This window comes from Exophiala xenobiotica, assembly GCF_000835505.1.
Source record: "Exophiala xenobiotica strain CBS 118157 unplaced genomic scaffold supercont1.3, whole genome shotgun sequence".
Lineage (NCBI taxonomy): Eukaryota > Fungi > Ascomycota > Eurotiomycetes > Chaetothyriales > Herpotrichiellaceae > Exophiala > Exophiala xenobiotica.
The window spans coordinates 140,427-163,474 of NW_013562492.1; the positions used below are offsets into that span (position 1 = coordinate 140,427).

A 23,048-nucleotide genomic window follows, 5' to 3' on the forward strand; every position below is an offset into this window, starting at 1 on the left:
CAACACGTACCACTGTATGCACGTTTTCGCGTCACCATAAATCCTGGAAGCAATTCTGGGTCTTGGCTGTGAGATCTCACATTCTTCCCTCTTCGAATTCAAAACCACCCCAGGCCTCAACTGCTTTTCACGCCAGAAGCCTCACAATTGACAAGGTGACGACCACTGTCGATACTGCATGTTGAATCTCAGGCTTCTGTACCAATGAGCCTCCTGCTGCCATCATCTCGTGTTTTGTGTGTTTGCTTGATGGCTGCTCTGCTACGGACATGTGCGATGCATGATATGACCTGAAGTATCATCATGTGGGCATCTGGAATTCCATCATGGAAAACGAGGCTTCCCTGGCCGCGACCATTCATCGTCGAGCCCGTCAAAACGGCCGACTTGACATCGAAAGGATCGCGAATACCGTGGTATGCAATATGCCTCTTCGCGCTGACCGTCGTTGGCAGCGTCGTACAACTTCTGGTCGCACTCGAGGTATCATGGGCCAGGCCAATCGCTGCTCTTTGGGGTGTTGCAGCCTTGTACATCGCAATTTGGCCTCCGAGAACAGCCTCAATATGTCTTCTACTTGACCTTTCCTGCATTGCTGCTGCTGGAGTTGCCCTCTTTTCCTACGTCTTCTCCGACGACACTTTCGGGCGCAATGCAATCCTCACACTGTCAAGCACAGGACTGGCCATCATCACTCTAGCCACTATAGTGAGCATGCCCCTCCGCGACCCAGCATTGAGTCGCGCCGAGATAAGTCACCCTTTTACTCCTCCAACAAGTGCTCTCCGATCGCCAGAGGACAACATGACATTGTTCCAATGGATGACGGTTTCATGGCTGGCCCCTTTAATCAAGATCGGCAACAAGCGCCAGCTTCACGACGAAGATGTATGGATGTTGGGTTACGAGTTTCAGCATCGGCAGCTTCATGATGCCTTTCGCGAGCTTCAAGGCAGTGTCGTTCGACGTCTCTTGGCCGCCAACTGGATAGACTTGGTGCTTCTGACACTTCTAGCCGTCCTGGAATTGGTTACAAACTATTCTGCTCCGGTAATCCTGCAGAGGCTCCTCAAAGCAATGGAAGAAATAAAGACAAACAAGCAACCTGCAGTCACCTTTGCACTTCTGATATTGGTCGTCAGGTTTGTCGCAGCTCAGAGCGCCGTTGTCAGTCTATGGTTTCAGAGACGGTGCTATGAGCGGTCCAGAGGTGAAATGATCACGATGCTGTATGAAAAGACTCTTCACCGGAAGATCCTGGGCGGAATGCCCCAAGAAAACGAAAAAGGCGTCAAACACGCTGAACATGGATCAATTCGAGATCCCCAGACCGCTGGGTCAGGCGCGCTACCGGAGTCCGAGCAGCTACTGAACGGCTACGACAAGTCCCCGCGGAGCTTTGCTCGGCGTGCTCAGAGAGCCATCTACCAAGTTCGATCATTTTTTACTTACAAGGGGAATTCCGATGTCGAGCAGAAGGCGTCCGCCTCAATGGGCAAGATATTCAACCTTTTCCGGTACGATGTTTACGAAGTTGCTCAACGATTCTGGGAGTTTCAGAACCTGATCAACAAGCCTCTGGGGCTCGTTCTCTCCATCATACTGATCTGGCGTATGGTGGGATGGCCGTGCTTGATTGGTGTGGCAGTAGTCATCGTGGCGCAGATGTTCAACTACATTCTCGCACGTATTCTGATGACGTGGGAAACAGAGCGGCGAAAGGCAACAGATGTCAAGTTGCAAAAGATATCTCAATACGTCGAGGCTATTAGACACTTGAGGTGGTATGGCTGGCATTTCACCTGGCTCGATGGGGTGATGTCAGCCAGGCAGAGGGAGCTGAACTTGAGGATCGTCACTTACCTCTGGAATTCGGCCATCAAATTCCTCAACTCAATGACAAGTGGCATTCTCCCTGTCGCCACGTTCTACGCATACACAGTCCTTGCAGGTCACCAACTACGTGTTGATGTCGCATTTCCCGCCCTACAACTCTTCGCTTTGTTGCAGACAAACATTCGAGAACTTCCGGGATTGATCGCTACCTTACTGAATGCATCGGTGGCTGTAGGTCGTATTGAAGAGTTCATTGCGGAGCCTGACAAAGTGGAAAGATCTGAAAATCAACAATACACGCAGGGCGACCTCGAACTGAAGAATGCCTCCTTCTCATGGCCTGGTCTCTCCACTTTGACGCTTCGCAACATCTCGTTGTCCTTCCCCCAGGGCTTGACTGTGGTGTATGGACCTGTTGCAGCAGGAAAAACGGCTCTTCTTCAAGCTCTCCTTGGTGAACTTGATCTCCGTGAAGGTGAATTGTTGCGGCCCGATGCTCCTGTCGGATACTGTTCTCAAACACCATGGCTACAAAGCATGAGCATCCGGGAAAACATACTGTTCAACTCGCCCTATGACGACGCGCGATATAAGAGAACTCTAGAAGCTTGTGCCCTCCTCCCGGACCTCGCCGGCTTCAAACACGGTGATCTATCGAACATTGGCGAGAACGGCATTGGACTCTCGGGCGGCCAAAAATCCCGAGTCGCCCTTGCAAGAGCGGTCTACAGTCGAGCACAAATTCTACTTCTCGACGACCCCTTGAGCGCTCTGGATCAACAGACTGCAGAGTGGATTGTCTCAAAGTGTCTCTGTGGCAGTTTAATGGAAAGACGTAGCGTCATCCTGGCAACGCACCGGACAGATCTCTGTCAGCATGTGGCCTCTCAACTAGTTGAAATTTCCCACGGCAACGCCACTTTACACAAAAACGATGAAGATTTGACGACGTCAACTTCCGCGACGATTGTGGAGGGCGCTGATTCCGCCCGAAGCGAAGATACGGAAAAGGATATTGATGAATCCGCCGCTGTTCCCGACAAGTTCGTGGAAGATGAACACAGAGCCCATGGAGGTGTCCAGCTAGCTATTTACTGGCAATATATCAAGGCTGGAACGCTCAGATGGTGGTTCATGGTCGTTTTGACGGCTGCTGTGTGCCGAATAACGTACGTCAGCGAGAGCTGGTTCTTGAAGGAATGGGGAGAGGCATACGATCGAGTCAAGATGCACGTCCTCACTTTGCAAAAGTTCGATTCCGAAGTCCACCTTCTTGAAAGTCCCATCGCCGGTCTTTTCGATCGATTCCCCGACCCTGCAAGGAACGTCAACCCTTGGCTCCTCGGCTATCTTGTCATTGTTATCTGCGAAACGGTGGCTCTAGTGCTGAGTCAAATTTCGATGCTCGTCGTCACGTACATTGCGGCGCGCCGCATGTTCCGAGATATTATGCTCCGAATCAGCACCACGACCTTTCATTTCTACGATGTGACGCCAGTCGGTAGGCTCATGAATCGCCTGACGTCGGACATTGGGACCATCGACGGCAACATTGCTGACCAATTCTTGGTGGTGATATGGTACGCCATTGCATGGCTCTCCTCCATGATCGTGATTGCAAGCGTCACACCGATCTTTTTGGTCTTTGCAGTCGCGTTGACACTGGCCTTTGTGGTAATTTTCCTGCAGTTTTTGCCGACGTCGCAAAGCCTGCGTCGGCTCGAGATGGTGTCCCTAACACCTCTTATGACCAACTTTGGCGCGTTGCTCAACGGTCTGATGACGGTCCGAGCATTTTGTGCGCAGCCTCAGTTCCAAGAACGTAATATTCAAGCCACCGATGCCTTTCAGAAAATGGACCATTTCTACTGGAGCCTGCAAGCTTGGTTGATGTACCGATTCGATACGTTATCCGCAGTGTCAACATTTCTCCTGACCCTGATGGCCATCTTCTCCGGTCTCTCGGCCGGACTCACTGCTTTCGTGCTTGTTGCCGCTCAAAAGTTTGTTCAATCCACTCATGCTATCTGCAAGCAGTATGGACAGCTACAGCTCAACTTCGTGTCCGTGGAAAGAGTCGTGGAACTGATGCATATTGAGCAAGAACCTCAGGGATCCCTTCAACCGCCAGCAGCTTGGCCCAAATACGGCAGCGACATTGTCTTCGAAAACGTGACAGTCCGCTATCAGCCGCATCTCGAGCCAGCCTTGTCAGATGTTTCGGTTACATTCCGAGGTGGAACTACCAATGCAATCACCGGAAGAACTGGGTCGGGCAAGTCAACTTTGGCGCTTGCGCTCCTTGCCACCATCACGCCTGATTCGGGCCGCATCCTGATTGATGGCATAGACATTTCCAAGGTCGCCAAACAAGCGTTGAGAACCAGGGTCACATTCTTGGCTCAGGAACCTGTTCTCTTTCCAGGATCGCTACGCCACAACCTCGATCCGATGGAGGAGCACTCGGACTATGCTTGCGAAGCTGTAATATCCAGGGTCTGCGGCAAGTATGGCTGGACCTTGGACACGGAGATTGACAACGGCGGCCGGAATCTCAGTCAAGGTCAGAGGCAGCTGGTTGGACTTGCCAGGACCATTCTGAGGAGAAGTGCGATTGTCATAATGGATGAAGCAACTGCCAGCATTGACATGGAGACCTCTGCAGAGATCCAGCGGGTGTTGAGAGAGGAGTTGCAGGAAAGCACGATCATCACCATCGCTCATCGTGCCACAGCTGTGGAAAACGCCGACTTTTGCGTCGCATTGGCAGCCGGGCGTGTCTTAAGCCAGGGTAGTCCTGAGCACTCTGAAATCTAGGAGTTATGGAAACGGGGTCATGGGTGAGGAAAAGGAGGATCCTATGCATTAAACGATGACACGATACTAGAATGGTATGATGGGATTGACTAGAATTCTGGAAGTCTGTTTGACAGGGCATTTGATGGTATTTGCAGCATGCCGGGGACGCTCTTCCCTACAGTACGGATCGTACCTTACCGTTCGTCTCTTCAACGTATCCCCGTGCGCACATGACTGTAATGGCTGCATATGAAATGAGCGATCAAGAACCGTCAATAGTCCTACAGGGTGTGCTGTGTATTTCAATATTCTGAGCTCACCGTCACCTGGTAGTGTACCGAAAGGGCCCAGTCTCTTGAAATGTTCTTTGCTCGCCGCAGCCGTTGAGCCTGGCCGTACTGGACATGTCTTCCTCTGTTATTTTGCGGTTGCTGCACCACCCGCGGTGGACGCGGCACCATGGTCGGTAACAATGGCTAGTAGGCAGACGAACCGAACGTCGGGCAGCGACAAGAGGGGGCGCTGTGCCGTCGGCAAGGCTCACGCAGGCATAGCAAATTCTTGGGCGGTTCCTCACCGCTGAGTGATAGGTCGGGTTGGGGGACTTGGTCGGTGTGTCAAAGGTGTGGTCGGAAAAGCCGGCCGATGAAATATGCATATAATGGAGTGGAAAGAGTGCATCAACAGACGGCAGCAATGATGGTCGACGAGGGGACGAGGGGACGAGACGACGCGAGGGGCGCGAGGGGCGCCTGGTCATCGAGTCACGTGGCTCTGAAGCTCTGAAGCTCTGTGCTTGGCCGTAGTACAGATTTTCCTCGGAAGCGAGCGCCTGGCCAATCATTCTTGCAGCCTCAGCCCGCGGACCATTACTCTTACTCCTTGAAGATGACGTGGGAAGTGAAGCGTCCGATTTCTAGAGACTTCCAGCTTTTCGACATGTCACCGCGTCCGTACCACCGTGTCTGTTCGTCTCCCGTCTTTCGTCCTCGTCGTCTCTTCAATTCATTGCACGTCCTCGTCTCCTTCTTGGGCGAGATTGAGAAATAACTCCATTCCATGGCGAGTCCTCTTGTCTACATTTTTAATCGTGTCAACAATATTGGCCGTTAAGTCTGACCCAACGAGCACCGTCATTCCGCCATCATGGCCGACACGCCGAATTCGCACCAAGACGTCCAGGCAGCGCGTGTGATCTCTGATCATCTGCCATCTGGCTACACGGCTGGATACGTTGCTGGATCTGATGCTGCAGAGGCCTCGAAAGATTCCGACGAGGAAGAAGCCGAATCTTCCTTGCAGCTCCAGGGTGGAGACATCCATAGAGATCTTTACAAAATCCATCACCGGGGAAAGCTACAACATCGAGCTGCCACGTTTTCTCATCCTCAACTCAGCACTTCCAACGAAGACGATGAGCAGCCCACAGTTGCAGACCAATTGGCCCCCGGAGGCTTCCGCCGGGAATTTGTGAGGAAAAAGTATGGTCGATTCAATCCAGCCGTTATGCCCGTCACTCGAAATTTCGTCGAGTTTCTCGCCTTGTACGGCAGCTTCGCTGGAGAAGATCTCGAGGATTCCGAAGACGAATCAGCACTTGAAGATGAAGAACAGGCCCCATCCGAGACCAGACCACTGCTCGGCCGACGGCGTACCACTGCCAAAGCGAGGGGCGATGCCGGCATGACCAAGACATTCTTCACCTTGCTCAAGGCCTTCATTGGCACCGGTATCATGTTCTTGCCCAAGGCTTTCAACAATGGCGGCATCCTATTTTCATCCATCACGTTGCTGACTGTCTCGCTCGTCACAACACTGGCTTTCCACTTGTTGTTACAATGCCGACAAGAACACAAGAAGAACGGTTATGGTGAACTCGGCGAAGCCATTGGCGGACCGAGATTGAGGGCCATCATTCTCGGTTCGGTCACCATTTCGCAACTTGGATTCGTCTGCGCCGGCACGGTTTTCGTCGCGCAGAATCTTCATTCTTTCCTGCAGGCCGTCACCAAAGGTTCACAACCGCTATCCACCAATGTTCTGATCGCGCTGCAGCTCATAGCCCTGATACCGCTGGCCTATATCCGCAACATCTCCAAGCTCGGTCCTGCGGCATTGCTCGCAGATGTCTTCATCCTTGTTGGTCTGGCCTACATCTACTACTACGACATTGCGACCCTAGTGAATGATGGCATCCACCCGACTGTTCAGCTGTTCAATCCTGATTACTACACCATGACCATCGGCTCCGCGATTTTCACGTTCGAAGGCATTGGCCTGATCCTCCCAATTCAGTCGTCCATGAAGCAACCTGAAAAATTCGAGCCGTTGTTATGGGCCATCATGCTCATCATCACAGTCATCTTCACCTCGATAGGCGCTCTCTGCTATGCTACCTTTGGGTCCGCAACGCAGATTGAAGTTATTTCTAACTTCCCACAGAACAACAAGCTCGTCAATGCCGTACAATTTCTGTACGCGCTCGCGGTCATGGCCGGTACGCCTGTGCAACTGTTCCCGGCCCTTCGGATCCTTGAAGGCAAGGTCTTCGGCCGCCGGTCCGGCAAGAGAGATGCTTTTACGAAATGGAAGAAGAACGGGTTCCGTACGGGCCTTGTCATTGTCTGTGTATTGGTAGCAATCCTGGGCTCCAACAACTTGGACAGGTTCGTTGCACTCATCGGTTCATTTGCATGCGTCCCACTTGTATACGTGTATCCGCCGTTGCTTCATTACAAAGGCGTGGCTCAAACGACGTGGGCGAAAGCTGGAGATATTGCATTGATGGCGTTGGGTTTGGCCTGCATGATTTACACCACCATCATCACCGTCGTCAACAGTTTTATCAAGTCATGACGGAAAGCAGTTATGAATGAAATGAGTCACTTCTGCCGGTGGCGTGAAGTCAGACAGTCGCTGCAAGTTTGGAAGCACAAACTTGATGCATGTATGTTAAGATCATAGGGCAGGATGGTATTGAGCAGCGGTTGACAAAATTCATCTAACGTTGTACCTCAAACTTCGGGCTAATCACACCCAAAATCATTCTTGGTTGTAGAAGATTGCATTTCAGCCGCCTCCAAGATCCCATGCCCTTTTCTCCTGCATATTCTCTTTCAGCAATCTACGATCAGCATCTTTCTGGAGATTATCATTGATCACAACTGGCAAGGATGTTCGCTGAGGCTGGCCTTCCGTTAAGCCTGTGATCTCGTGAAGGTTCAGCGCTTGGAGAGCGAGAACTACAGTACATGATGACAGAAAAAGAATCCTTTGTACCCGCAGCCATGCGAGGATGACACCCAGGAACGCGGAGGTCACCTGAATTCTAAGGCTCAATTGCATGAAGGAATAGCAGAGAGTGGTTGGACTGAACACACGCTTCCTGAGCTGATGGCATAGCTGGGTGTCCTAGAGCTGGTAGCGCACTTCTTGCTGCAGGGCTACTACGTAGTAGTTTCTCACCTGGGGGGGGTCTGCAACAGGCTTCAACACCGCTCGTTGCCGCCTAGAACCGCCCAAGGCAGCCAAATCTGGCCCCCATCATGCCCCTAAGAACCTTGGAAAATGTCAATGTCTCTGATTTGCCCGCCACCACACAGCCAAGCAATACCGCTCCTTCAATCTCGACGTGGCCGTCGAGCCCGTGTGATGTTCACGAGGTTCCTGATTCATCCACCAAGAAACGTTCCATCCCAGCTAGCATCCCACGACTCCCTCGATCCTGGCGCCCTGTCTATGATCACGTTCATCCGAACTGCTTCACTACGATACGATCGACCCTAGTATACCAAAGTCTCGGTTTGTTCCGACTCGCTGGTTTGGCTGAGATTGGCGTTGTCCTTCCCATGCCTCTCATTCGTGATCTCACTCCTTCGTGGTGCAGAGGAAGTCCCAGGAAATTGCGAATCTGGGGGATTCGGTCTTGGCTAAGCCGCCTTACATGACACCAAGCTCAACTCCTACTCATCTCGAACTCTGATCCGTATACACGGCACCCAACGCGGAGAAAGCCACCCCTGGTTTCGCTGATGGCTGGACCAGACGCCTTGCCCACGTTCGCCCAAGAGTTCAGCCTTGGGATGTGGCTTGAAACCCAAGACTCGGTTATGACCTTGTACCTTGCGAATGACTCCTTTTGGTGAAGATGGTTCATGCTGATGAAGGATTCCTTGCTTACACGCGAAGGAGCGGCAGCCGCAAGGAGCCATCCATCGCTGTGAATATCAAGGTACAAAAAGGTGAAGGCTGCCCGGTGGTCACTCTCCCATCTTCACTACAAGCTCAAAGATAAGTTTGTTCACTGTCGCTCGTTCCCAGCTCGCCCAAGTCGCTCGTTGCAATCTGTACTCTACCGATCGAATAACCCTCAACCAATCCAATTAGCCAAGATGAAGTTCTTCAGCATCCTTGCACCTCTTGCTCTTGCCTCCGCCGTCGCCGCTGCCCCCGGCTGGGGTGACTGGCAGGGTGGTAAGCCTGGATGCCCCGCGGACAACTGCCTCACTCAAGCCGACGCCAACGACATTGTCAACAAGTTTATCACCGTCCTCAGTCACACTGATATCGGCGCTGCCAATGCCACTGCTCAAGCGTTGCTTGCCGATGGTTTCGTCGAGAAGAGCGACTCCATCAACATGCTTGCAGGCCATCCAGTATGTCAAACTGAATAGTACAGCGGAAATCGTCAGGGCTAATCTGATTGTCTTCCAGGCCGGCGCCGACACCTTCACGGGCAAGGCGCAGTACATCCAAGGCGTTCTCCTCGCTCCCTCCGTCACCGGCATCAACACCAAGAAGGTCCTCGCCAGCTGCAACGAGGTCGTCTGGTACTTTACATTCACCGGCATTGGCAGCAGACAGCTCCCCATCAACGGCGTCAACATCTTCGAGATCACCGACAAGAATCAGATTGGCAAAGTGTATGTCGAGTTCAACAACATCGCCTGGGGTATCGACACTGGCTTCACGATCTACAGCCCCGATGGAACCAAGTTGCCTCTGGCTTAAACCTGCAGCCTGCAGTGGTGATAGACGGTCTGACAGGGCAAGATCACGCATTCATGTAATGGTACGAGCCTTATTGACGATTTTCATTCTGGATAGTGGTCTGGTGCCGTTCATGCAGAGGCTAGTGGTCGAGACTACTGCTTTCAATATAAGACTTTGTACTGCTCAGCAGTTTGGCTGATTCGATTCAAATCTCTTCCATCCTACTCCTTGTTCTCTTGGATTCATATCCTCGCCCATAAGACCAACTCATACAAAAACGTCTTAGCTGTCGCTCACTCGTTGCAGATAGAAAGGAACCTGATCGTCTCATATGTGGGAGCGGCCCATCATCCATGCTCCACCATTTTGCGGACACCGTCGGCAACACTTAAACGCCAAAGCGCAAAAGCTCGGCGAAAACTTCCTCCCAGCAAGAAACACATAATATCATAATATCAGAGTGGCTTCCCAGCCATTGGAACAGCGCTTCGTAGTATGAGATTAAGCAGAGCTCCTTCAGTTTTCAACCGTTTCTCAATCTGATTACTCATCCCTTCAGACATCAGTCCAACTCCAGCCTTCCAAAGTTCCACTGCCTCCCCCAAAAGTTCGAAGCAAAAAGAGAAAATGCTGATCCTCAAAGAACGCGACGTCTTCAGCCTCCTGTCCAACTTGAGTGTCCCAGAATGCCGACGTCTCCTCGACAGTCTGCACAACAGCCTTCGCGAATACAGCCGGACAAAACATGCCCCTCCATCGGAGCGCACCATCCACCAACCGGAGCGAGACGTGATTGTCACGAAGCTCGGCAACACGACACTCTTCATGCCGTCGTCGGTGACGACGTCAACGGGCGTCAAAGTCGTCACAATCAGTCCGACGGGAGGCCTGAAAGGCGCCATCAACCTGTTCGCGCCGGACGGCACGCTGCTAGGGGTCCTCAATGCCGAGGAAGTCACGGCCTTCCGGACCTCGCTGGCCGTCATGATCCCTTTCGTGCGCTATCCGCACCCCAAGACCAACATGCTCGTCTTCGGCGCGGGCCGTCAAGCCGAGTGGCACGTCAAACTGGCTCTCCTGCTCGGTGAGGGCGCGGTCAAGCACGTCACCGTCGTGAACCGGAGCGCGCCACGGCGGATGGAGCAGCTGTTCGCGACCCTCAAGCAGAAGTACCCGGACGTCACGCTCGACCTCCTCCTCAAGACCGACGGCGAGTACGACGCGAAACTCCAAGAATCCATCAAGGCGGCCGACATCATCTGCGGCTGCACGCCGTCGACCGTCCCGCACTTCCCGGCCTCGTACCTGGACCACAAGCCAAGGTACATTTCACTGATTGGGTCCTACAAGCCCGAGATGCAGGAGGTCGACGCAGAGACGCTGCTCTCGGGCGAGTACATCTACGTCGACACCGAGGAAGGGTGCCTATCTGAAGCCGGAGAGCTGATCAAGGCAAACGTGCAAGAACATCAGTTGATTGAACTCGGCGAGCTGCTGGGCGATAAGCCATTTGCACTCGACGGGAACCTCGTGTTCAAATGCGTCGGCCTAGGCATCATGGACACTGTCATGGCTGGGGAATTGCTTCGGATGGCCCAAGAAAAAGGCGTCGGATTGGTCGTGGACGATTTCTGATCGATCCCTGCTACCTGCGAGGAAACCATGCAAATGAGACAGCGACAGGGTGACTCGCCCACGCACAAGGACACAAGACTCAATCGAAGAAAGCTCCTACGACAACAACAACAACAACAACAACATCATCATCATCATCGAGAATTTTTATGTTGCTATGCATGTTACTGTCACCAATTCGCTACCTACACACCATCGCCAAAAGTGTAGTCATTTGCCCAGCGCCTATCCCATGGCCGCGACTGATCAACGAACCTGAGATCCGTCCCCAATCGAATTCTGTCCTCCGGGTCATGGTTGATCGTGGATGCATGGATCTAGAAAGGTCTGGTCAGCGGCGGTCATGTCTGGTCAGAAATCAAGATACCTACAGCATAAGCATTATGCAGCACGACATCACCCGCCTCATACTCCGTCAACAGCCACCGACGATTGTACCGCTTTCCAAACTCTGCCGGCCCGTCCGCGAGAAGCCCGCCGCTCATCATATTCTGGTTGAATGCACTCTTTGCTTCTTGGTCGGTCAACCCGGACGCTCTTGCTTTCTTGGTGAACTGCTCTTCGATCTCGGCACCGAGCGTATGACCTCTCTCGAGGTAGATCAGTCCGCCACCTTGTCTGGAGACGTCGCCCATAGGTACCCAGGCAGTCACGGCGGTATCCTCGCCATGCCGCAGGAAGATCTGGTCATAATGCACACCAATGGCTTTGTTGCCGGGCGTGTTGTTCCGCAAGAGTGTCCGGCGAATACCCAGAGTGTTCTCTCCCCAGCCAGTCAACTTCGCAATGTAGTTTCGTAGGGCTGGGTGCTTGCAGAAGTCTTCCTTGTACCAATCTTCGCTATGTGCTTTGAGGGCCAGGTCCACAAACAATTGAGCGACTTCCGGATGAGGCCCAGTAGGGCGGCCATTGGAATCCGCGGAGCCTGCTCCAATCCCAGGGAAATCGAGCTTGTCCCTGGACGAATCGAAAATCCCATCCACCGGCATTGTTCCAGGTTTCAAGACGCCACTCGGCGACAGGAGTTTGAAGTATTCTTCTCGGGCCTTGAGCACATCCTCCCGGGGCATCAGGCCCTTGAGAAAGACATAGCCATCTTCCTTGTACCGTCTACGGACCTCGTCAATAGGCGTATCCGCGGTTGTAGGTCTCAGTTCGGACCACTGATCTGGAGATAACTGTCCGTCGTTGACGAACAACTTTTCTCCTGGAGTCTGCTGGGGTTCAGGTGACTCTGCGTGAGGCATCTTGGGGAAATTCTGAAGTGACGAGACTTGCTGGGAGATAGACGCTCAACTGTAGCGAGATAAATGGAATGAAGCTTAAAACGCAAAAGCTCCCCTCCATGTCATCGATCATGTGTGGACCACATAATGTACGTCTATGCAGAAGGGAGACGGGCTCCATGGCCACCGATCGACATCGGGACTGACTCGATCTGCACAGCCGAAGAATCCAAGGGGTCAAAACGGGCCAGCCTGCCCGAGAGAGCGACCGAAAGGGCAATATATACCGCAAGCTCCGGCGACCAGCTTTCCCCGCTTCGCACAACCATTCTGCTTTATTGCTGCTCTAACACGCCATGTCCTGCGAAGCATGCAGGGAACGGCATACCAAGTGTATGGCCTGCTGCAACTCTGATGATTGCATATCCGCTGATCGGCTTACAGGTGACAACCAACATCCTCGATGTAGCCGGTGTGAGAAATCGGGCCGACAATGCATTCGGAGCTCGGTCGCAAGGTCTTTTCGTGCTGCGCCGAGACCTACTGGATTTGCACACCACCAAACATGGGTGCCAGTGCCATCAAGAGGTAAACGAACCGTCATTTTCGCAAGACTGACTGGGTTGACGATGCTTTTCAGTTGATTTCGTGGACGAGACTAGGTCGCTGCAAGCAAGTCATGCCGGCGTAGAAGACTCCAGCGATGATGGAGAAGCTGGTCAGTCGAGGCCGGCGAACTCTGCAGCTCCAGCGCCTTCTTCTCCATTCCAGGCTCGTTGGAGCCCGAAGATACCTCAGCGGATCAATACCCTGCCTGTCAGTTCGCCTGAGTCGACTGGCCCAGCTTCCACGCTGCACTACGCCCCGTTAGCTACGAGAGAAGCGGCCGAACTGACGCGATATTTCGTCGACTACTGTGCTTGTTTCTTCGACTTCAGTGACTTCCATCGGCATTTCGCCTACGATGTTCCGCTTCGGGCACGTCGAAATGCCACGCTGGCGAATGCAATGTTGGCGCTAGCCGCCCGACACCGTAGTCGCACCCAGCAATATGACCCTTATGTTTCGGATCGCTACTACCACGAGTGCTTGCAGACTTTGATACCAAGACTGGATGACCCTGCTGCAATCAAGGACGACGAACTCCTAGCCGCGGTCATTGTTCTGCGGCTCCTTGAGGAGATGGACGGTCGGTCTTTCAAGGTCATGTTTAGCTGTGACTGACGTTTGCGCAGTTTCCATTCTCGGATCTGACCCTCAAGGCCATCTGTTGGGGACCCATGCTATCATCACAGCTTCACAGGCTCAATCACCTTCACCAGTCACGTCTCTACGAAAGGCATGCTATTGGGGGGCATTTCGACAAGAGATTTTCACATCTCTGACATCTCAAAGGCCATTCAAGCTTCGACTTCCGGAAATGTCGTCCTCTAAGGTATCTGCTGACGATTGGGAATGGTCTTTGAACGCAACATATCTGTGTGGTAAAGTGCAAGAGTTCGTGTTTGGGAATGATGTTGCGAATACGGCCGAGTACGGTCGACTGCTAGAGGACGTAGATGCTTGGAAAAGAAATCGACCTAGAGGCTTTGATCCCCTGTTCCAAAGCCCAAGCGGGGAATTCGAATTTCTGCCAGATATCCGCTTGCACCTGGATTGTCATGGTAAGTCGAGTCTGCATATTCTTATCAGTGCTGACGGGGTCAAGTCATGGGTTGGCAGTACATTTCGATGTCGTACTTGCTGTTGATTGTCCACCAATCATTCCCAAGGGTGGGACCATCTCGCAGACAAGCGATATCGCATATGGAGCAAGCGGCGGCCCAGGAGGTAAGAACAATATGCGGCGTGGCTCTGTCCAATCCCGGAACGGCACCAGCACAGCTCGTTGCGTGCATGGCAATTGCACTGTGTAAGCGTTCAATGTCTCCGCTTTTGCATCCACAAAATAATTCGTCTTAGTCGGTGACCGCTTCGTATCGCATGCCGAGCAAGCCGTGCTTCGGGACCTCCTGATCCAGACGGAGAAGCAGACCGGATGGCCAACTTCCTCCGCACGGCGACAATTGGAACAATTCTGGGACTGGCGCCTTGACCATTCCCCAACCACATGAAGGTCGAACTTGCATGGTGCTACGGCATGTACCCATGGGGCTCCGCAGATCGTTGCCGACATCCGGACAGCGACCTTATGCAGAGTGTCGGACTATACCCCTTTGGAGGGGATTTGAGTTAGTGTCTCCGATGATCAGCAAGAGACAGTGCCAGTCCGATCACACAGGCAAAGCTTCGACAACCCGCAGTGGAGAGCGTTCACTGATCATGGCTTCCAACGTAGAGTCATTCAGACGTATAAAGAGGGCTCCTAGCCGCAGTGTGTGCCTTGTTCATCTGGTATCAAATTTCGACACCGCACCTTGGCTCGTATCTTGCACCTTGTCTCTCGACAAAAGTTCACCATGTTCAGCATCAAGCAGACCAGAATTGTTCGACCCCCACCTGGTCATGAAGTAACCAAGGTCAGGCCTGCAAATTTGCCGTATGTCTATTTGGTCACCGCATTCGTGTCCATGGGCGCTCTTCTCTTTGGCTATGATCAGGGCGTCATGGGGACAATCGTCGCAGACGAGCGATGGATAAACCTGATGAGACCAAAGAACTCCTGGGTGACTGGAGCGGTCGTCTCCTTGTACGACATTGGGTGCTTCATCGGAGCGATGAGTACCGGATATCTTGCGGACCGTTGTGGAAGGGAGCGGACGTTGTCCATTGCCAGCCTCGTTTTCATTGTCGGTGCAGTCATCCAGGCTGCATCTTATGATGTGCCCACTATCACTGTCGGCCGCATCATTCTCGGCTACGGTGTTGGTGCCTGCGCCGCAGGAGTCCCGTTATACGTAAGCGAGATCGCGCCTGCAGGCCTCCGCGGGAGAATCATTGGCATCGAACAAATGATTCTCTGCCTTGGCGAATTGATTGCCTTTTGGCTGGATTACGGGTTTGCGTATCTCCAAACGCCGGACTGGTGGCGGATCCCTCTTGCAATTCAAGTCATTCCGGCCGCAGTCCTCGCCGTCGGCTGCTGGGTCTGGGTTCCTCCGAGCCCGAGATGGTTAGTGCAACAAGATCGCCACGAGTGCGCCAGAGAAGTTCTTGCCCGCTTTCATGGCGATGAGGCAGCGGAACTCGAGATGCAGGAGATTGCGGAGAACGTAGCGTTCGAGAAGACAGTGGCCATGGCAACCTGGACGGATATGTTTCGCTGGCCCGTCCTCAGGGTCACCCTGCTGGGCGCTGGTGTACAGTTCTTTCAACAGATCACAGGAACAAATTCCATACTGTATTATTCTCCGTCATTGTTCGAACGTGGAGGCATTGAAGATGCGCACACTCGCAATCTGGCCACAGGAGGGATTGGAATTGTCCTTTTCGTTTTCGCCTGGATACCAATCTTTGTTTTCGACAGACTTGGGCGGAAGACCTGGCTGCAAATTGGCGTCGTGGGCATGATGTGCGCGATGATTGGGATAACTGGTAGGTTAAGTAAAACAGTCTTGATCAATGCTGAGGCTGACTGGATGCTAGTTCTTCAATGGCACGCCGAACACCACCCAGGAGACAGTGCCAATTATGCCGTCATCGTCTTCCCATACTTGTTCTATATCAGCTTCAATGTTTCTTGGGGCGTTGGATCTTGGACATACGCATCGGAAATCTTCCCTGTCACTTATAGGGCCAAGGGGAACGCCTTGTCGACAATGAGTCTGTGGGCGGGTTGTTACATTGTTGCTCAGGCGAGTCCGCCAATTGGTTCTGCTATTGGCTGGGGTTTGTACATCATTTATTCCGGGATTTGTGTACTGGCATTCATATTCGTGCGATATGCGATGGTGGAAACTCGAGGAAGGACTTTGGAAGAAATGAGCCGATTGTTCGGCATTGAGGAGAAGTTGGCAGTGCGTTGTGGCATCGATCCTGCGTCAGCACTGCAAACCAGGAATAAAGAAGTCGTGCAAGAGCGGGTGGAGGAAGTGAACAAGTAAGAGATGAAAAGGGACAAATGCTCGGAGCAATTCGACCTGGAACATGATATTCTTCGCATTCGAGAGAGAGACATTCGAACATCCCTGCAGGTCGACGCCGGTTACGAAAGGGTGCAATTGACTAAAGGGATTTCGTGAGTGTCTCGTCCTGCTCTGCATCTTGTGAGTTGGCGGTGTCTCACGGTCGAACGAACGTCGAATGCGATGATCAACCTGCAAATGCTCGGTACCCACCACAATGCAGCGCTTTACCTGTTTCGACAGGTTTGCCCGACGCTCGCTGATATTGTCACATGGATGCGAGTTCAATCCAATGTAAATGAGCATAAAAAGCGCAACCATGGCCACGTACGAGAGGGTTCATCTCCATCTCATCGCATCTGTCAACCTGCACAGAGTATATGTGATAGACTGCAATGACGGGAACTCTCTTCATCTCATTTCGTGGGAAGGGCTGGGTGCATAGCGCCGCTCGTGTTATGCCGGCTAACTTCACCCGGAGCCTGATACGAACTTTCTCTTCTGGTCAACCTTTGCAGGCACAACCAGTGTCGTTTCGTGCCAGTCCGCCAGAGATCGCGCAGGGTCGACTGACCGAACAAAATCTCGAAACAGCTGTCCGTTCGCTCCAACATGACGGGCTGGTGGTGGTGGAAAATGCCATCGATACCAAGGTCCTGGACAAGCTGAATACAAAAATGGTGGCGGACGCCCTGTACTTGCAGTCGAAAGGGAAAAATGGCCCCTTCAATTACAACCAAGGAAACCTGCAGCAGGATGCTCCGCCTGTGAAAGAACATTTCCACTCCGAGATCTTCCTGAGTACGTGTTCTCCGACATTCACCATGTGGCAGTATTTGTTGACGGTGCAGTCAGACCCGATTGCCACACAGATAACGTCCGCCATTCTAGGCCCTCGCCCCAAGCTGACCTTCTGCTCCGGCAACTCGGCGATGCCACCAACAAAAGATTCTCCACCCCAAAGACAACCAGTACATTCAGATGCCGACTTTGCTCATCCCGACCACCCTTTTGCTTTGGTGGTAAATGTTCCTCTCATTGACATGAAGCCTGACAATGGCTCGACCGAAGTTTGGTTGGGAACACATAACGCATTCGGGCTTGAAGCACAAGAAGGGGCTCATGGTGAGAGGGCATCTGGTAGGATCCGCCCATCGTTTCTGGAAGAGAGGGCGAAAACACGTCCACCAGTGCAACCCTTCATCCCAAAGGGAAGCATCGTCATCCGCGATTTGCGCCTCTGGCATGCTGGGTAGGCTCCTCTTTCTTACTGTACATTATCCATCTGACTGCTTGCAGGATGCCGAACCACACCGAAGAGGTCAGAGTAATGCTTGCAATGAGTACAAGCACCCTTTTCCCGGAGGAATTGAGGCCTTGCTGACCGTCTTCAGTTCATTTTGCACCCTGGTATCGTAACCAAATGAAGTTGGAGCTGGCTGAAGAGGTCAAACCGGTCGTGCAAAAGGTGATGGATCTTGATGTTAGGGCGAATTATGTGAGCGAGCCAGAGGCCCTCGACAGCTACCTGAATCGTGGTTTTGGAAATAGCTATGACTTTGGGCAATCTTTGTAGTGGCCACGTCTCAGATCGAAAAGAAGCGCACAGTCCTACCTCTGACTTACCCGGGATGAATTGCTGGCAGAAGTGCTCATCCTGTTTAACCCGGCAGATACCAGACGTAGCGGCAGCCATTTGTTAAAAGCCAACCTCAGGAAAACCTTCGTTGGAATATGTTCCGTTAAGTTAGTGTAGTTTCTTCCCCAGCAAACCCTGGATTTGGCGTCTCTGGGGTATTACCAGGGTGCCAGGGTTACCAGGCATGGCAATTCTCCAGGAAAAAAGCTCGTGGGTTCTCTTTTTAAGCGCGGCTGCCCCCTCACTCCACAAGAAGTCCCATCATTGATCTGGTCCTTGACAAACCCGTAAGCATCGTCAAACTGAGAACACAGGCGCACGATGCCCAAGCTTGTGGGCAAGAACGGTGAGTCAAGAAGTCATAAGGCATGATGCTCTGAGCTGATGAATGACATAGCTTGGTAGGCCTCCATTCATTTGATAAGTCATTGCGAATGTTGATGTCTTCCTCGCAGCAGGACATGCCGACTTCGTAAGCTCAAATGTAGAATCTCCTCGAGTTTATGTATTTCAAAATTAACCAAGCTAATGTAGGTGACGAGGCTGTGCCGACCTGTGGTCGTTGCGACAAGAGCGGGCGCTGGTGCGACAGGTCCCAATCTCTCAGGATTCGCGCACAGAAGAACGTCGGCAAACAAGACGAGACAGCCATTCATGCGCTCGGGGCGACACAAGCTAAGGCAGCTGAGATTAGAGATCCTCAAACCGCGCTGCAAGATGAAGATATCGCACAGTATTTCGAGCACTATCTCAAAGAACTGGCACCATGGTACGATTTGAACGATCTTGATATGACTTTTGCAGTGATTGTGGCAAGCAGAGCTCAACATAGCCGATTGCTCCTGAGTGCCATCATTGCGTTTGCGGCTGTGCACAAAAGCAGAACTGGGCATGCTGCATCCAAAAACCTGGCCGAGACACATCACGCTCATTGTCTTAGATTGCTCATCGGCCTCGACAGTGATGATCTCGAGATCAGGAACGGCACCGCACTTGCAGCCACGTGTTTGCTGCGTTCGTATGAAATCCTCTCTGGTAAGTTTTGCCGAGACCCGCGGTCGATTTGCTAAGTGAAGCAGAGGAGGAGGATCCAAACCGACACCTGTTTGGGGCATTCTCCTTGATACCACTACTGTCCTCGGCACTTCCGAGTGAGCAACTTCTCAGAGCCGGGCTGTGGAACTACCTGCGTGAGGATATAACATTTTCTCTCATCAACGAGTGCCCATTGAAAATTGATCTGGGGGAGGTGAACGTGGAACCTTGTCGTGACGATGATTACGCCAGTCAGATCACGCTTCTCCTCGGGCGCTTGATCAATGCTGCTTTTGCTAAAGAGCAAATGACGGTCGAGAGACTTCGACAAGCACTGTCGCATTGGTATTCAACTCTGCCATTCCGACCATACCATGAGTCTCATAGCGATGGCTTGCCGAGGATTCGAATGTTGCAGAATTGCCATTGTAAGTTTCATGCCTGTCCCCGTTGTTTGGGCTGACCGTGGTAGTCGCAGCGATGCATTACTATTATGTGGCAATGTGTCTTGTAGACGTAAGCATTGCGCGCTCGGCGAGACTGGAGGAATATGCCAGACTGATATGCGGATCCACATTTACTGCCAATAATGACCCGACCATGGTAAATGCTTATGGTCCCATTTGTTATAGTATGCTTCCTCCTCTTGGTGTGGATACGGACTAACTCGCAAAGGCGCGAAGTGGTTGAGAAGGGACGAGGACCGTCGTGAAGTTGTGAACCGATTACTAGGCAGTCAGAGACGGACAGGATGGCCTGTTCAGGCCATCATCGTTAGGTTGAAGGAACATTGGCTGACCGGGACAGAAAGTTTCGAATCCAGGAGTTCCACCTAATTGATCCGGTTGTCCGATAGAAGTCTTTGATTTTTGGGATCTCGTAGCTGCGTCGACAGACGCCGGGCCAACATATGGGAACACCGCATGAAGTGATCTTCGCAGTGGGGAGACCGAAATGCTTAAGCAAGGCTCGCAGGTGTATTCCGCAAGCCGGGATATGTTCGCCACTTGCTTGATTCGTGTGCAATGCTGCAAGTTCGTGGTTCATATCAACCAATTTCCATACTTTCAGCCAGCAGAAATTCCTCATCCGCAATCATCTCGTCGAATTCGTCAACTGCGATCGAGTGACTATTGGTACCATTCTGAACTGGTATGTTGTTGATTTCGCTGTGCATGTAGTCGTGATAGTTGGCTCCCTCTCTGCCTTCGTCCCCTTGTCCTCTTTTCAACGCTTGCTCTTTCTGAAAGGCTTCCAGCTCCTTCAGAGTCCAACTATCTTTGCCTTTGGTGGTCCCATCCGGTGCCTTTTGACTTGGACCCAGGGGCTGAGCAATGCTCCTCAAAAATTTCTTTGCCATCCCAACGGCGGCATCGGTGCTCAGACCAGTCTGGCCATCCTGGATTTCTTCGGCAATCCATCTTGGCAACTGGTTTCGTTTCTTCTGGAAACGGCGATCAGCAAGGACCATGATTCCGTAGTCGTCCTTCCCTCGTAACACTCGGCCTAGACATTGCGCAGCATGTCTCATGGCGTCGAAGGATAGGAAGTCTTGTTCTTTGATTCTGTAGTTTTCTCGCATAAATTCCAGTCTCGCTTTCAGGATTCTAGATTCGGTATACTGGAAAGGGGCCCCCATACACAAGACAGTCCGGCCATAGTGATGATCGAAATCGATCCCCTCGGAGACTTTACCACGAGCGACGCAGAGCAAGATGGCACCTTTGCCGTTTTCGCACGCGGTACGGTAAGTTTCAAGCGCCAAGCTCGTCTCCTGGGCATCTGGGGTCTCCACGAGAATCAATTTGTAGGTCCAAATCTGGTCCAGAATACCCATTCCTTGCCACATACTGATGATCATCTCCATGTAGAGGTACGAAGGGAAGAAAACCACGATCCCATCAGGCGTGATTTTCGCGAACTCGAACAACAGGGCACCGTAATTGCGGACCACACCAGGGTCCGAACGAGACTGAAACCCCGATGTGATTGATTGTTGATCTGAGCCGCGAGTCACAATCATTGGCAGGAAAGACCGTCTTGCCAGTGACATGGGATATGACTCTTGGGTGACTGTGGTAAAGTCGAGCATCTTTGGGTACATCTCCAGAGGTGAGATTGTGCCGGATGTGACAATGACGGAGGAAAATCGTTCAAAAACGGGTTTGATAGCGATCGAAGCGTCGAGACAGGCAAAATGAAGGATAGGATTTGGCACTGTCGCTTGCTCCGTCTCAAAAGGTTCCAGGATCAAGAGAAAGCCTTGTTCGTATGTAGCGATCAGAGTGGCGAACGTCGCAACTTCTTGCAAAGGCTGATAGTCCTCAATGTTTGTCAATTCCAGAGTACGGACAAGCGAAGTTAGGCGTTCGGCGCAAAACCTCAGAGGCTTACGCTCGATGAAGGTCAGCTCTTTCAGATGGGCGAGAAAGGAGGGCGGGGTTTCCTGAATAACGTAGAGGACTTTCATACGTGTCTTAAGGTACTCGATAAAGCGTTTGAGGAAGGCGACGAAATGCTCAGCTCTGCGGATGTTACCTGGCACAGCTTCCTTCAACAGATCATCGGGCAATGTTGGATTGGCCATAAAGGCGTCCTCTGCGCGAGCTTCGTCTGCCTCTCGAAGACCTTCAACGAGCTTCTGATACTCGTTCTGAAGCTTCTCTTCGTCGGATGATTTCATTTCTTCGATCTTGCGTTCAAGGTTGTTGGCGCCTCGTGTTGCTTTTCTCAGCGAGTCTTCTGTCAAATCAATGGACAACGACTCAATGCAGACGTTGTCAATGTTGTGAGCCTCGTCGAAAACGACAATGCAATCTTTTGAGAGCTCTTTCGAGACACGTTCTGCGATTTTGGGGTCGAGCAGGTAGTGGTAGGAATAGATTATGACATTGCAAAAGGACATCATTCTTCGTGCAGAGAAGTACGGGCACTGTTTGTGATCCTCGCCGTACCTGAGCAGGTCATCGAGGGTGAAAACCCCCGGAGGAAGGAGGTTGTGAGGCTCGAGAAGATCCAGGTTCTCGTGGTAGATACACAGCTCGACATCTTCACCTCTCTCCTTCTTCTCCTTGACAAAGCCCGCAGTCAGACTTCGACATCTCGCGTCGACGACGGCGCCACTCTTTTCTCGTTTGACAGACGGGTGCAAGCACAGGTTCTTACGGCTGGTTAGACCAAGGCCTCGAAAGTCTTCGACATAGCCCAGTTGTTCTGAACGATATTTCATGAGAGCTTTCAATTCTGCCAGAGCCTTTTCGATCTCAGACATGGTACGGGAGCAGTAGATAAGTTTTCGATGTTCCGGGTAGTGTTGCTGATATGCCACGATGAGGGAAAGGAGAGAGACGGTCTTGCCGGTGCCTGAAGGCATTTCGAGGACGCAGTGACCCCCAGCATCGAGGGTCCGCTTAATATCGCACATATAGGCATATTGTTCGGGATAAATTCGAGGATAGGGAAAGAGAACAGGGAGATTACTGTCGGAGTGTCAGTCAACAAGCAGACAACTGTGCGAGGATGGTGCGCACTCTATGAAGAACTTCATGTTGAAACGGTGACCTCAACTGGTCACCAAGCCCGTAGCCCCAATTTCAGCATCAGTTTATAAGCAATGGCTTGAAGATTTAAGGACGTCAAGATTGGATAGAAGTGTAATGGACACTGAATGGCCACAGCAATTGTCACTTTTTTTCTTTGGCTATGCAACAAGCGGGCACGCCACGAAGCCCAGGCGCAAGAGTCTAGCGAGAAGAGGCACGACAGCACGCGTTCCGCAGGCACCACAAGGGCTCCTAACTTAGTTAAGTTAGTCATCGCCGA

General features: G+C 52.1%; 10 protein-coding genes across 10 annotated transcripts; 8 read left to right on the forward strand and 2 right to left on the reverse strand.

Annotated features, from left to right (window-relative positions):
- The first annotated feature begins 100 nt into the window (after positions 1 to 100).
- On the forward strand, positions 101 to 4,905 carry PV05_04212 (uncharacterized protein). The gene has a single exon (XM_013460603.1). The coding sequence runs from the start codon at positions 304 to 306 to the stop codon at positions 4,651 to 4,653; it is 4,350 nt and encodes a 1,449-aa protein (XP_013316057.1). The 5' UTR covers positions 101 to 303; the 3' UTR covers positions 4,654 to 4,905.
- A 660-nt stretch (positions 4,906 to 5,565) lies between these two features.
- PV05_04213 (uncharacterized protein) lies at positions 5,566 to 7,741 on the forward strand. Its single transcript, XM_013460604.1, has one exon. It carries the CDS (start codon positions 5,782 to 5,784, stop codon positions 7,489 to 7,491), a length of 1,710 nt encoding a protein of 569 aa, XP_013316058.1. The 5' UTR covers positions 5,566 to 5,781; the 3' UTR covers positions 7,492 to 7,741.
- Positions 7,742 to 9,026: 1,285 nt separating this feature from the next.
- PV05_04214 (uncharacterized protein) lies at positions 9,027 to 9,713 on the forward strand (the record flags this gene model as incomplete). The annotated part of the gene is made up of 2 exons (XM_013460605.1): positions 9,027 to 9,290; positions 9,349 to 9,713. 2 exons carry the CDS (start codon positions 9,027 to 9,029, stop codon positions 9,643 to 9,645), a joined length of 561 nt encoding a protein of 186 aa, XP_013316059.1. The 3' UTR covers positions 9,646 to 9,713.
- Positions 9,714 to 10,107: 394 nt separating this feature from the next.
- On the forward strand, positions 10,108 to 12,623 carry PV05_04215 (uncharacterized protein). Its single transcript, XM_013460606.1, has one exon. The coding sequence runs from the start codon at positions 10,255 to 10,257 to the stop codon at positions 11,260 to 11,262; it is 1,008 nt and encodes a 335-aa protein (XP_013316060.1). The 5' UTR covers positions 10,108 to 10,254; the 3' UTR covers positions 11,263 to 12,623.
- PV05_04216 (uncharacterized protein) lies at positions 11,403 to 12,908 on the reverse strand. The gene is made up of 2 exons (XM_013460607.1): positions 11,634 to 12,908; positions 11,403 to 11,579 (listed from the first exon to the last, which is right to left on the reverse strand). Exons 1-2 carry the CDS (start codon positions 12,507 to 12,509, stop codon positions 11,448 to 11,450), a joined length of 1,008 nt encoding a protein of 335 aa, XP_013316061.1. The 5' UTR covers positions 12,510 to 12,908; the 3' UTR covers positions 11,403 to 11,447.
- On the forward strand, positions 12,845 to 14,602 carry PV05_04217 (uncharacterized protein; the record flags this gene model as incomplete). The annotated part of the gene is made up of 6 exons (XM_013460608.1): positions 12,845 to 12,881; positions 12,933 to 13,076; positions 13,129 to 13,677; positions 13,724 to 14,152; positions 14,197 to 14,400; positions 14,451 to 14,602. 6 exons carry the CDS (start codon positions 12,845 to 12,847, stop codon positions 14,600 to 14,602), a joined length of 1,515 nt encoding a protein of 504 aa, XP_013316062.1.
- A 345-nt stretch (positions 14,603 to 14,947) lies between these two features.
- On the forward strand, positions 14,948 to 16,531 carry PV05_04218 (uncharacterized protein; the record flags this gene model as incomplete). The annotated part of the gene is made up of 2 exons (XM_013460609.1): positions 14,948 to 16,022; positions 16,074 to 16,531. 2 exons carry the CDS (start codon positions 14,948 to 14,950, stop codon positions 16,529 to 16,531), a joined length of 1,533 nt encoding a protein of 510 aa, XP_013316063.1.
- PV05_04219 (DNA repair helicase rad15) lies at positions 15,603 to 22,943 on the reverse strand. The gene is made up of 3 exons (XM_013460610.1): positions 22,757 to 22,943; positions 16,193 to 22,705; positions 15,603 to 16,140 (listed from the first exon to the last, which is right to left on the reverse strand). The coding sequence occupies exons 1-2, from the start codon at positions 22,771 to 22,773 to the stop codon at positions 20,275 to 20,277; spliced, it is 2,448 nt and encodes an 815-aa protein (XP_013316064.1). The 5' UTR covers positions 22,774 to 22,943; the 3' UTR covers positions 15,603 to 16,140; positions 16,193 to 20,274.
- On the forward strand, positions 16,948 to 18,258 carry PV05_04220 (uncharacterized protein; the record flags this gene model as incomplete). Its single annotated transcript, XM_013460611.1, has 4 exons — positions 16,948 to 17,353; positions 17,408 to 17,804; positions 17,852 to 17,895; positions 17,947 to 18,258. 4 exons carry the CDS (start codon positions 16,948 to 16,950, stop codon positions 18,126 to 18,128), a joined length of 1,029 nt encoding a protein of 342 aa, XP_013316065.1. The 3' UTR covers positions 18,129 to 18,258.
- PV05_04221 (uncharacterized protein) lies at positions 18,513 to 20,062 on the forward strand (the record flags this gene model as incomplete). The annotated part of the gene is made up of 5 exons (XM_013460612.1): positions 18,513 to 18,537; positions 18,726 to 19,226; positions 19,271 to 19,654; positions 19,699 to 19,857; positions 19,902 to 20,062. 5 exons carry the CDS (start codon positions 18,513 to 18,515, stop codon positions 20,060 to 20,062), a joined length of 1,230 nt encoding a protein of 409 aa, XP_013316066.1.
- Positions 22,944 to 23,048: the final 105 nt, after the last annotated feature.

Coding starts and splice junctions, on each gene's coding strand:
- PV05_04213 (XM_013460604.1), top strand. CDS start 5,782: ATGGCCGACACGCCGAATTCGCACCAAGACGTCCAGGCAGCGCGTGTG.
- PV05_04216 (XM_013460607.1), bottom strand. CDS start 12,509: ATGCCTCACGCAGAGTCACCTGAACCCCAGCAGACTCCAGGAGAAAAG. Junction 11,580..11,633: donor TGCTGCATAATGCTTATGCT/GTAGGTATCTTG, acceptor AGACCTTTCTAG/ATCCATGCATCCACGATCAA.
- PV05_04215 (XM_013460606.1), top strand. CDS start 10,255: ATGCTGATCCTCAAAGAACGCGACGTCTTCAGCCTCCTGTCCAACTTG.
- PV05_04212 (XM_013460603.1), top strand. CDS start 304: ATGTGGGCATCTGGAATTCCATCATGGAAAACGAGGCTTCCCTGGCCG.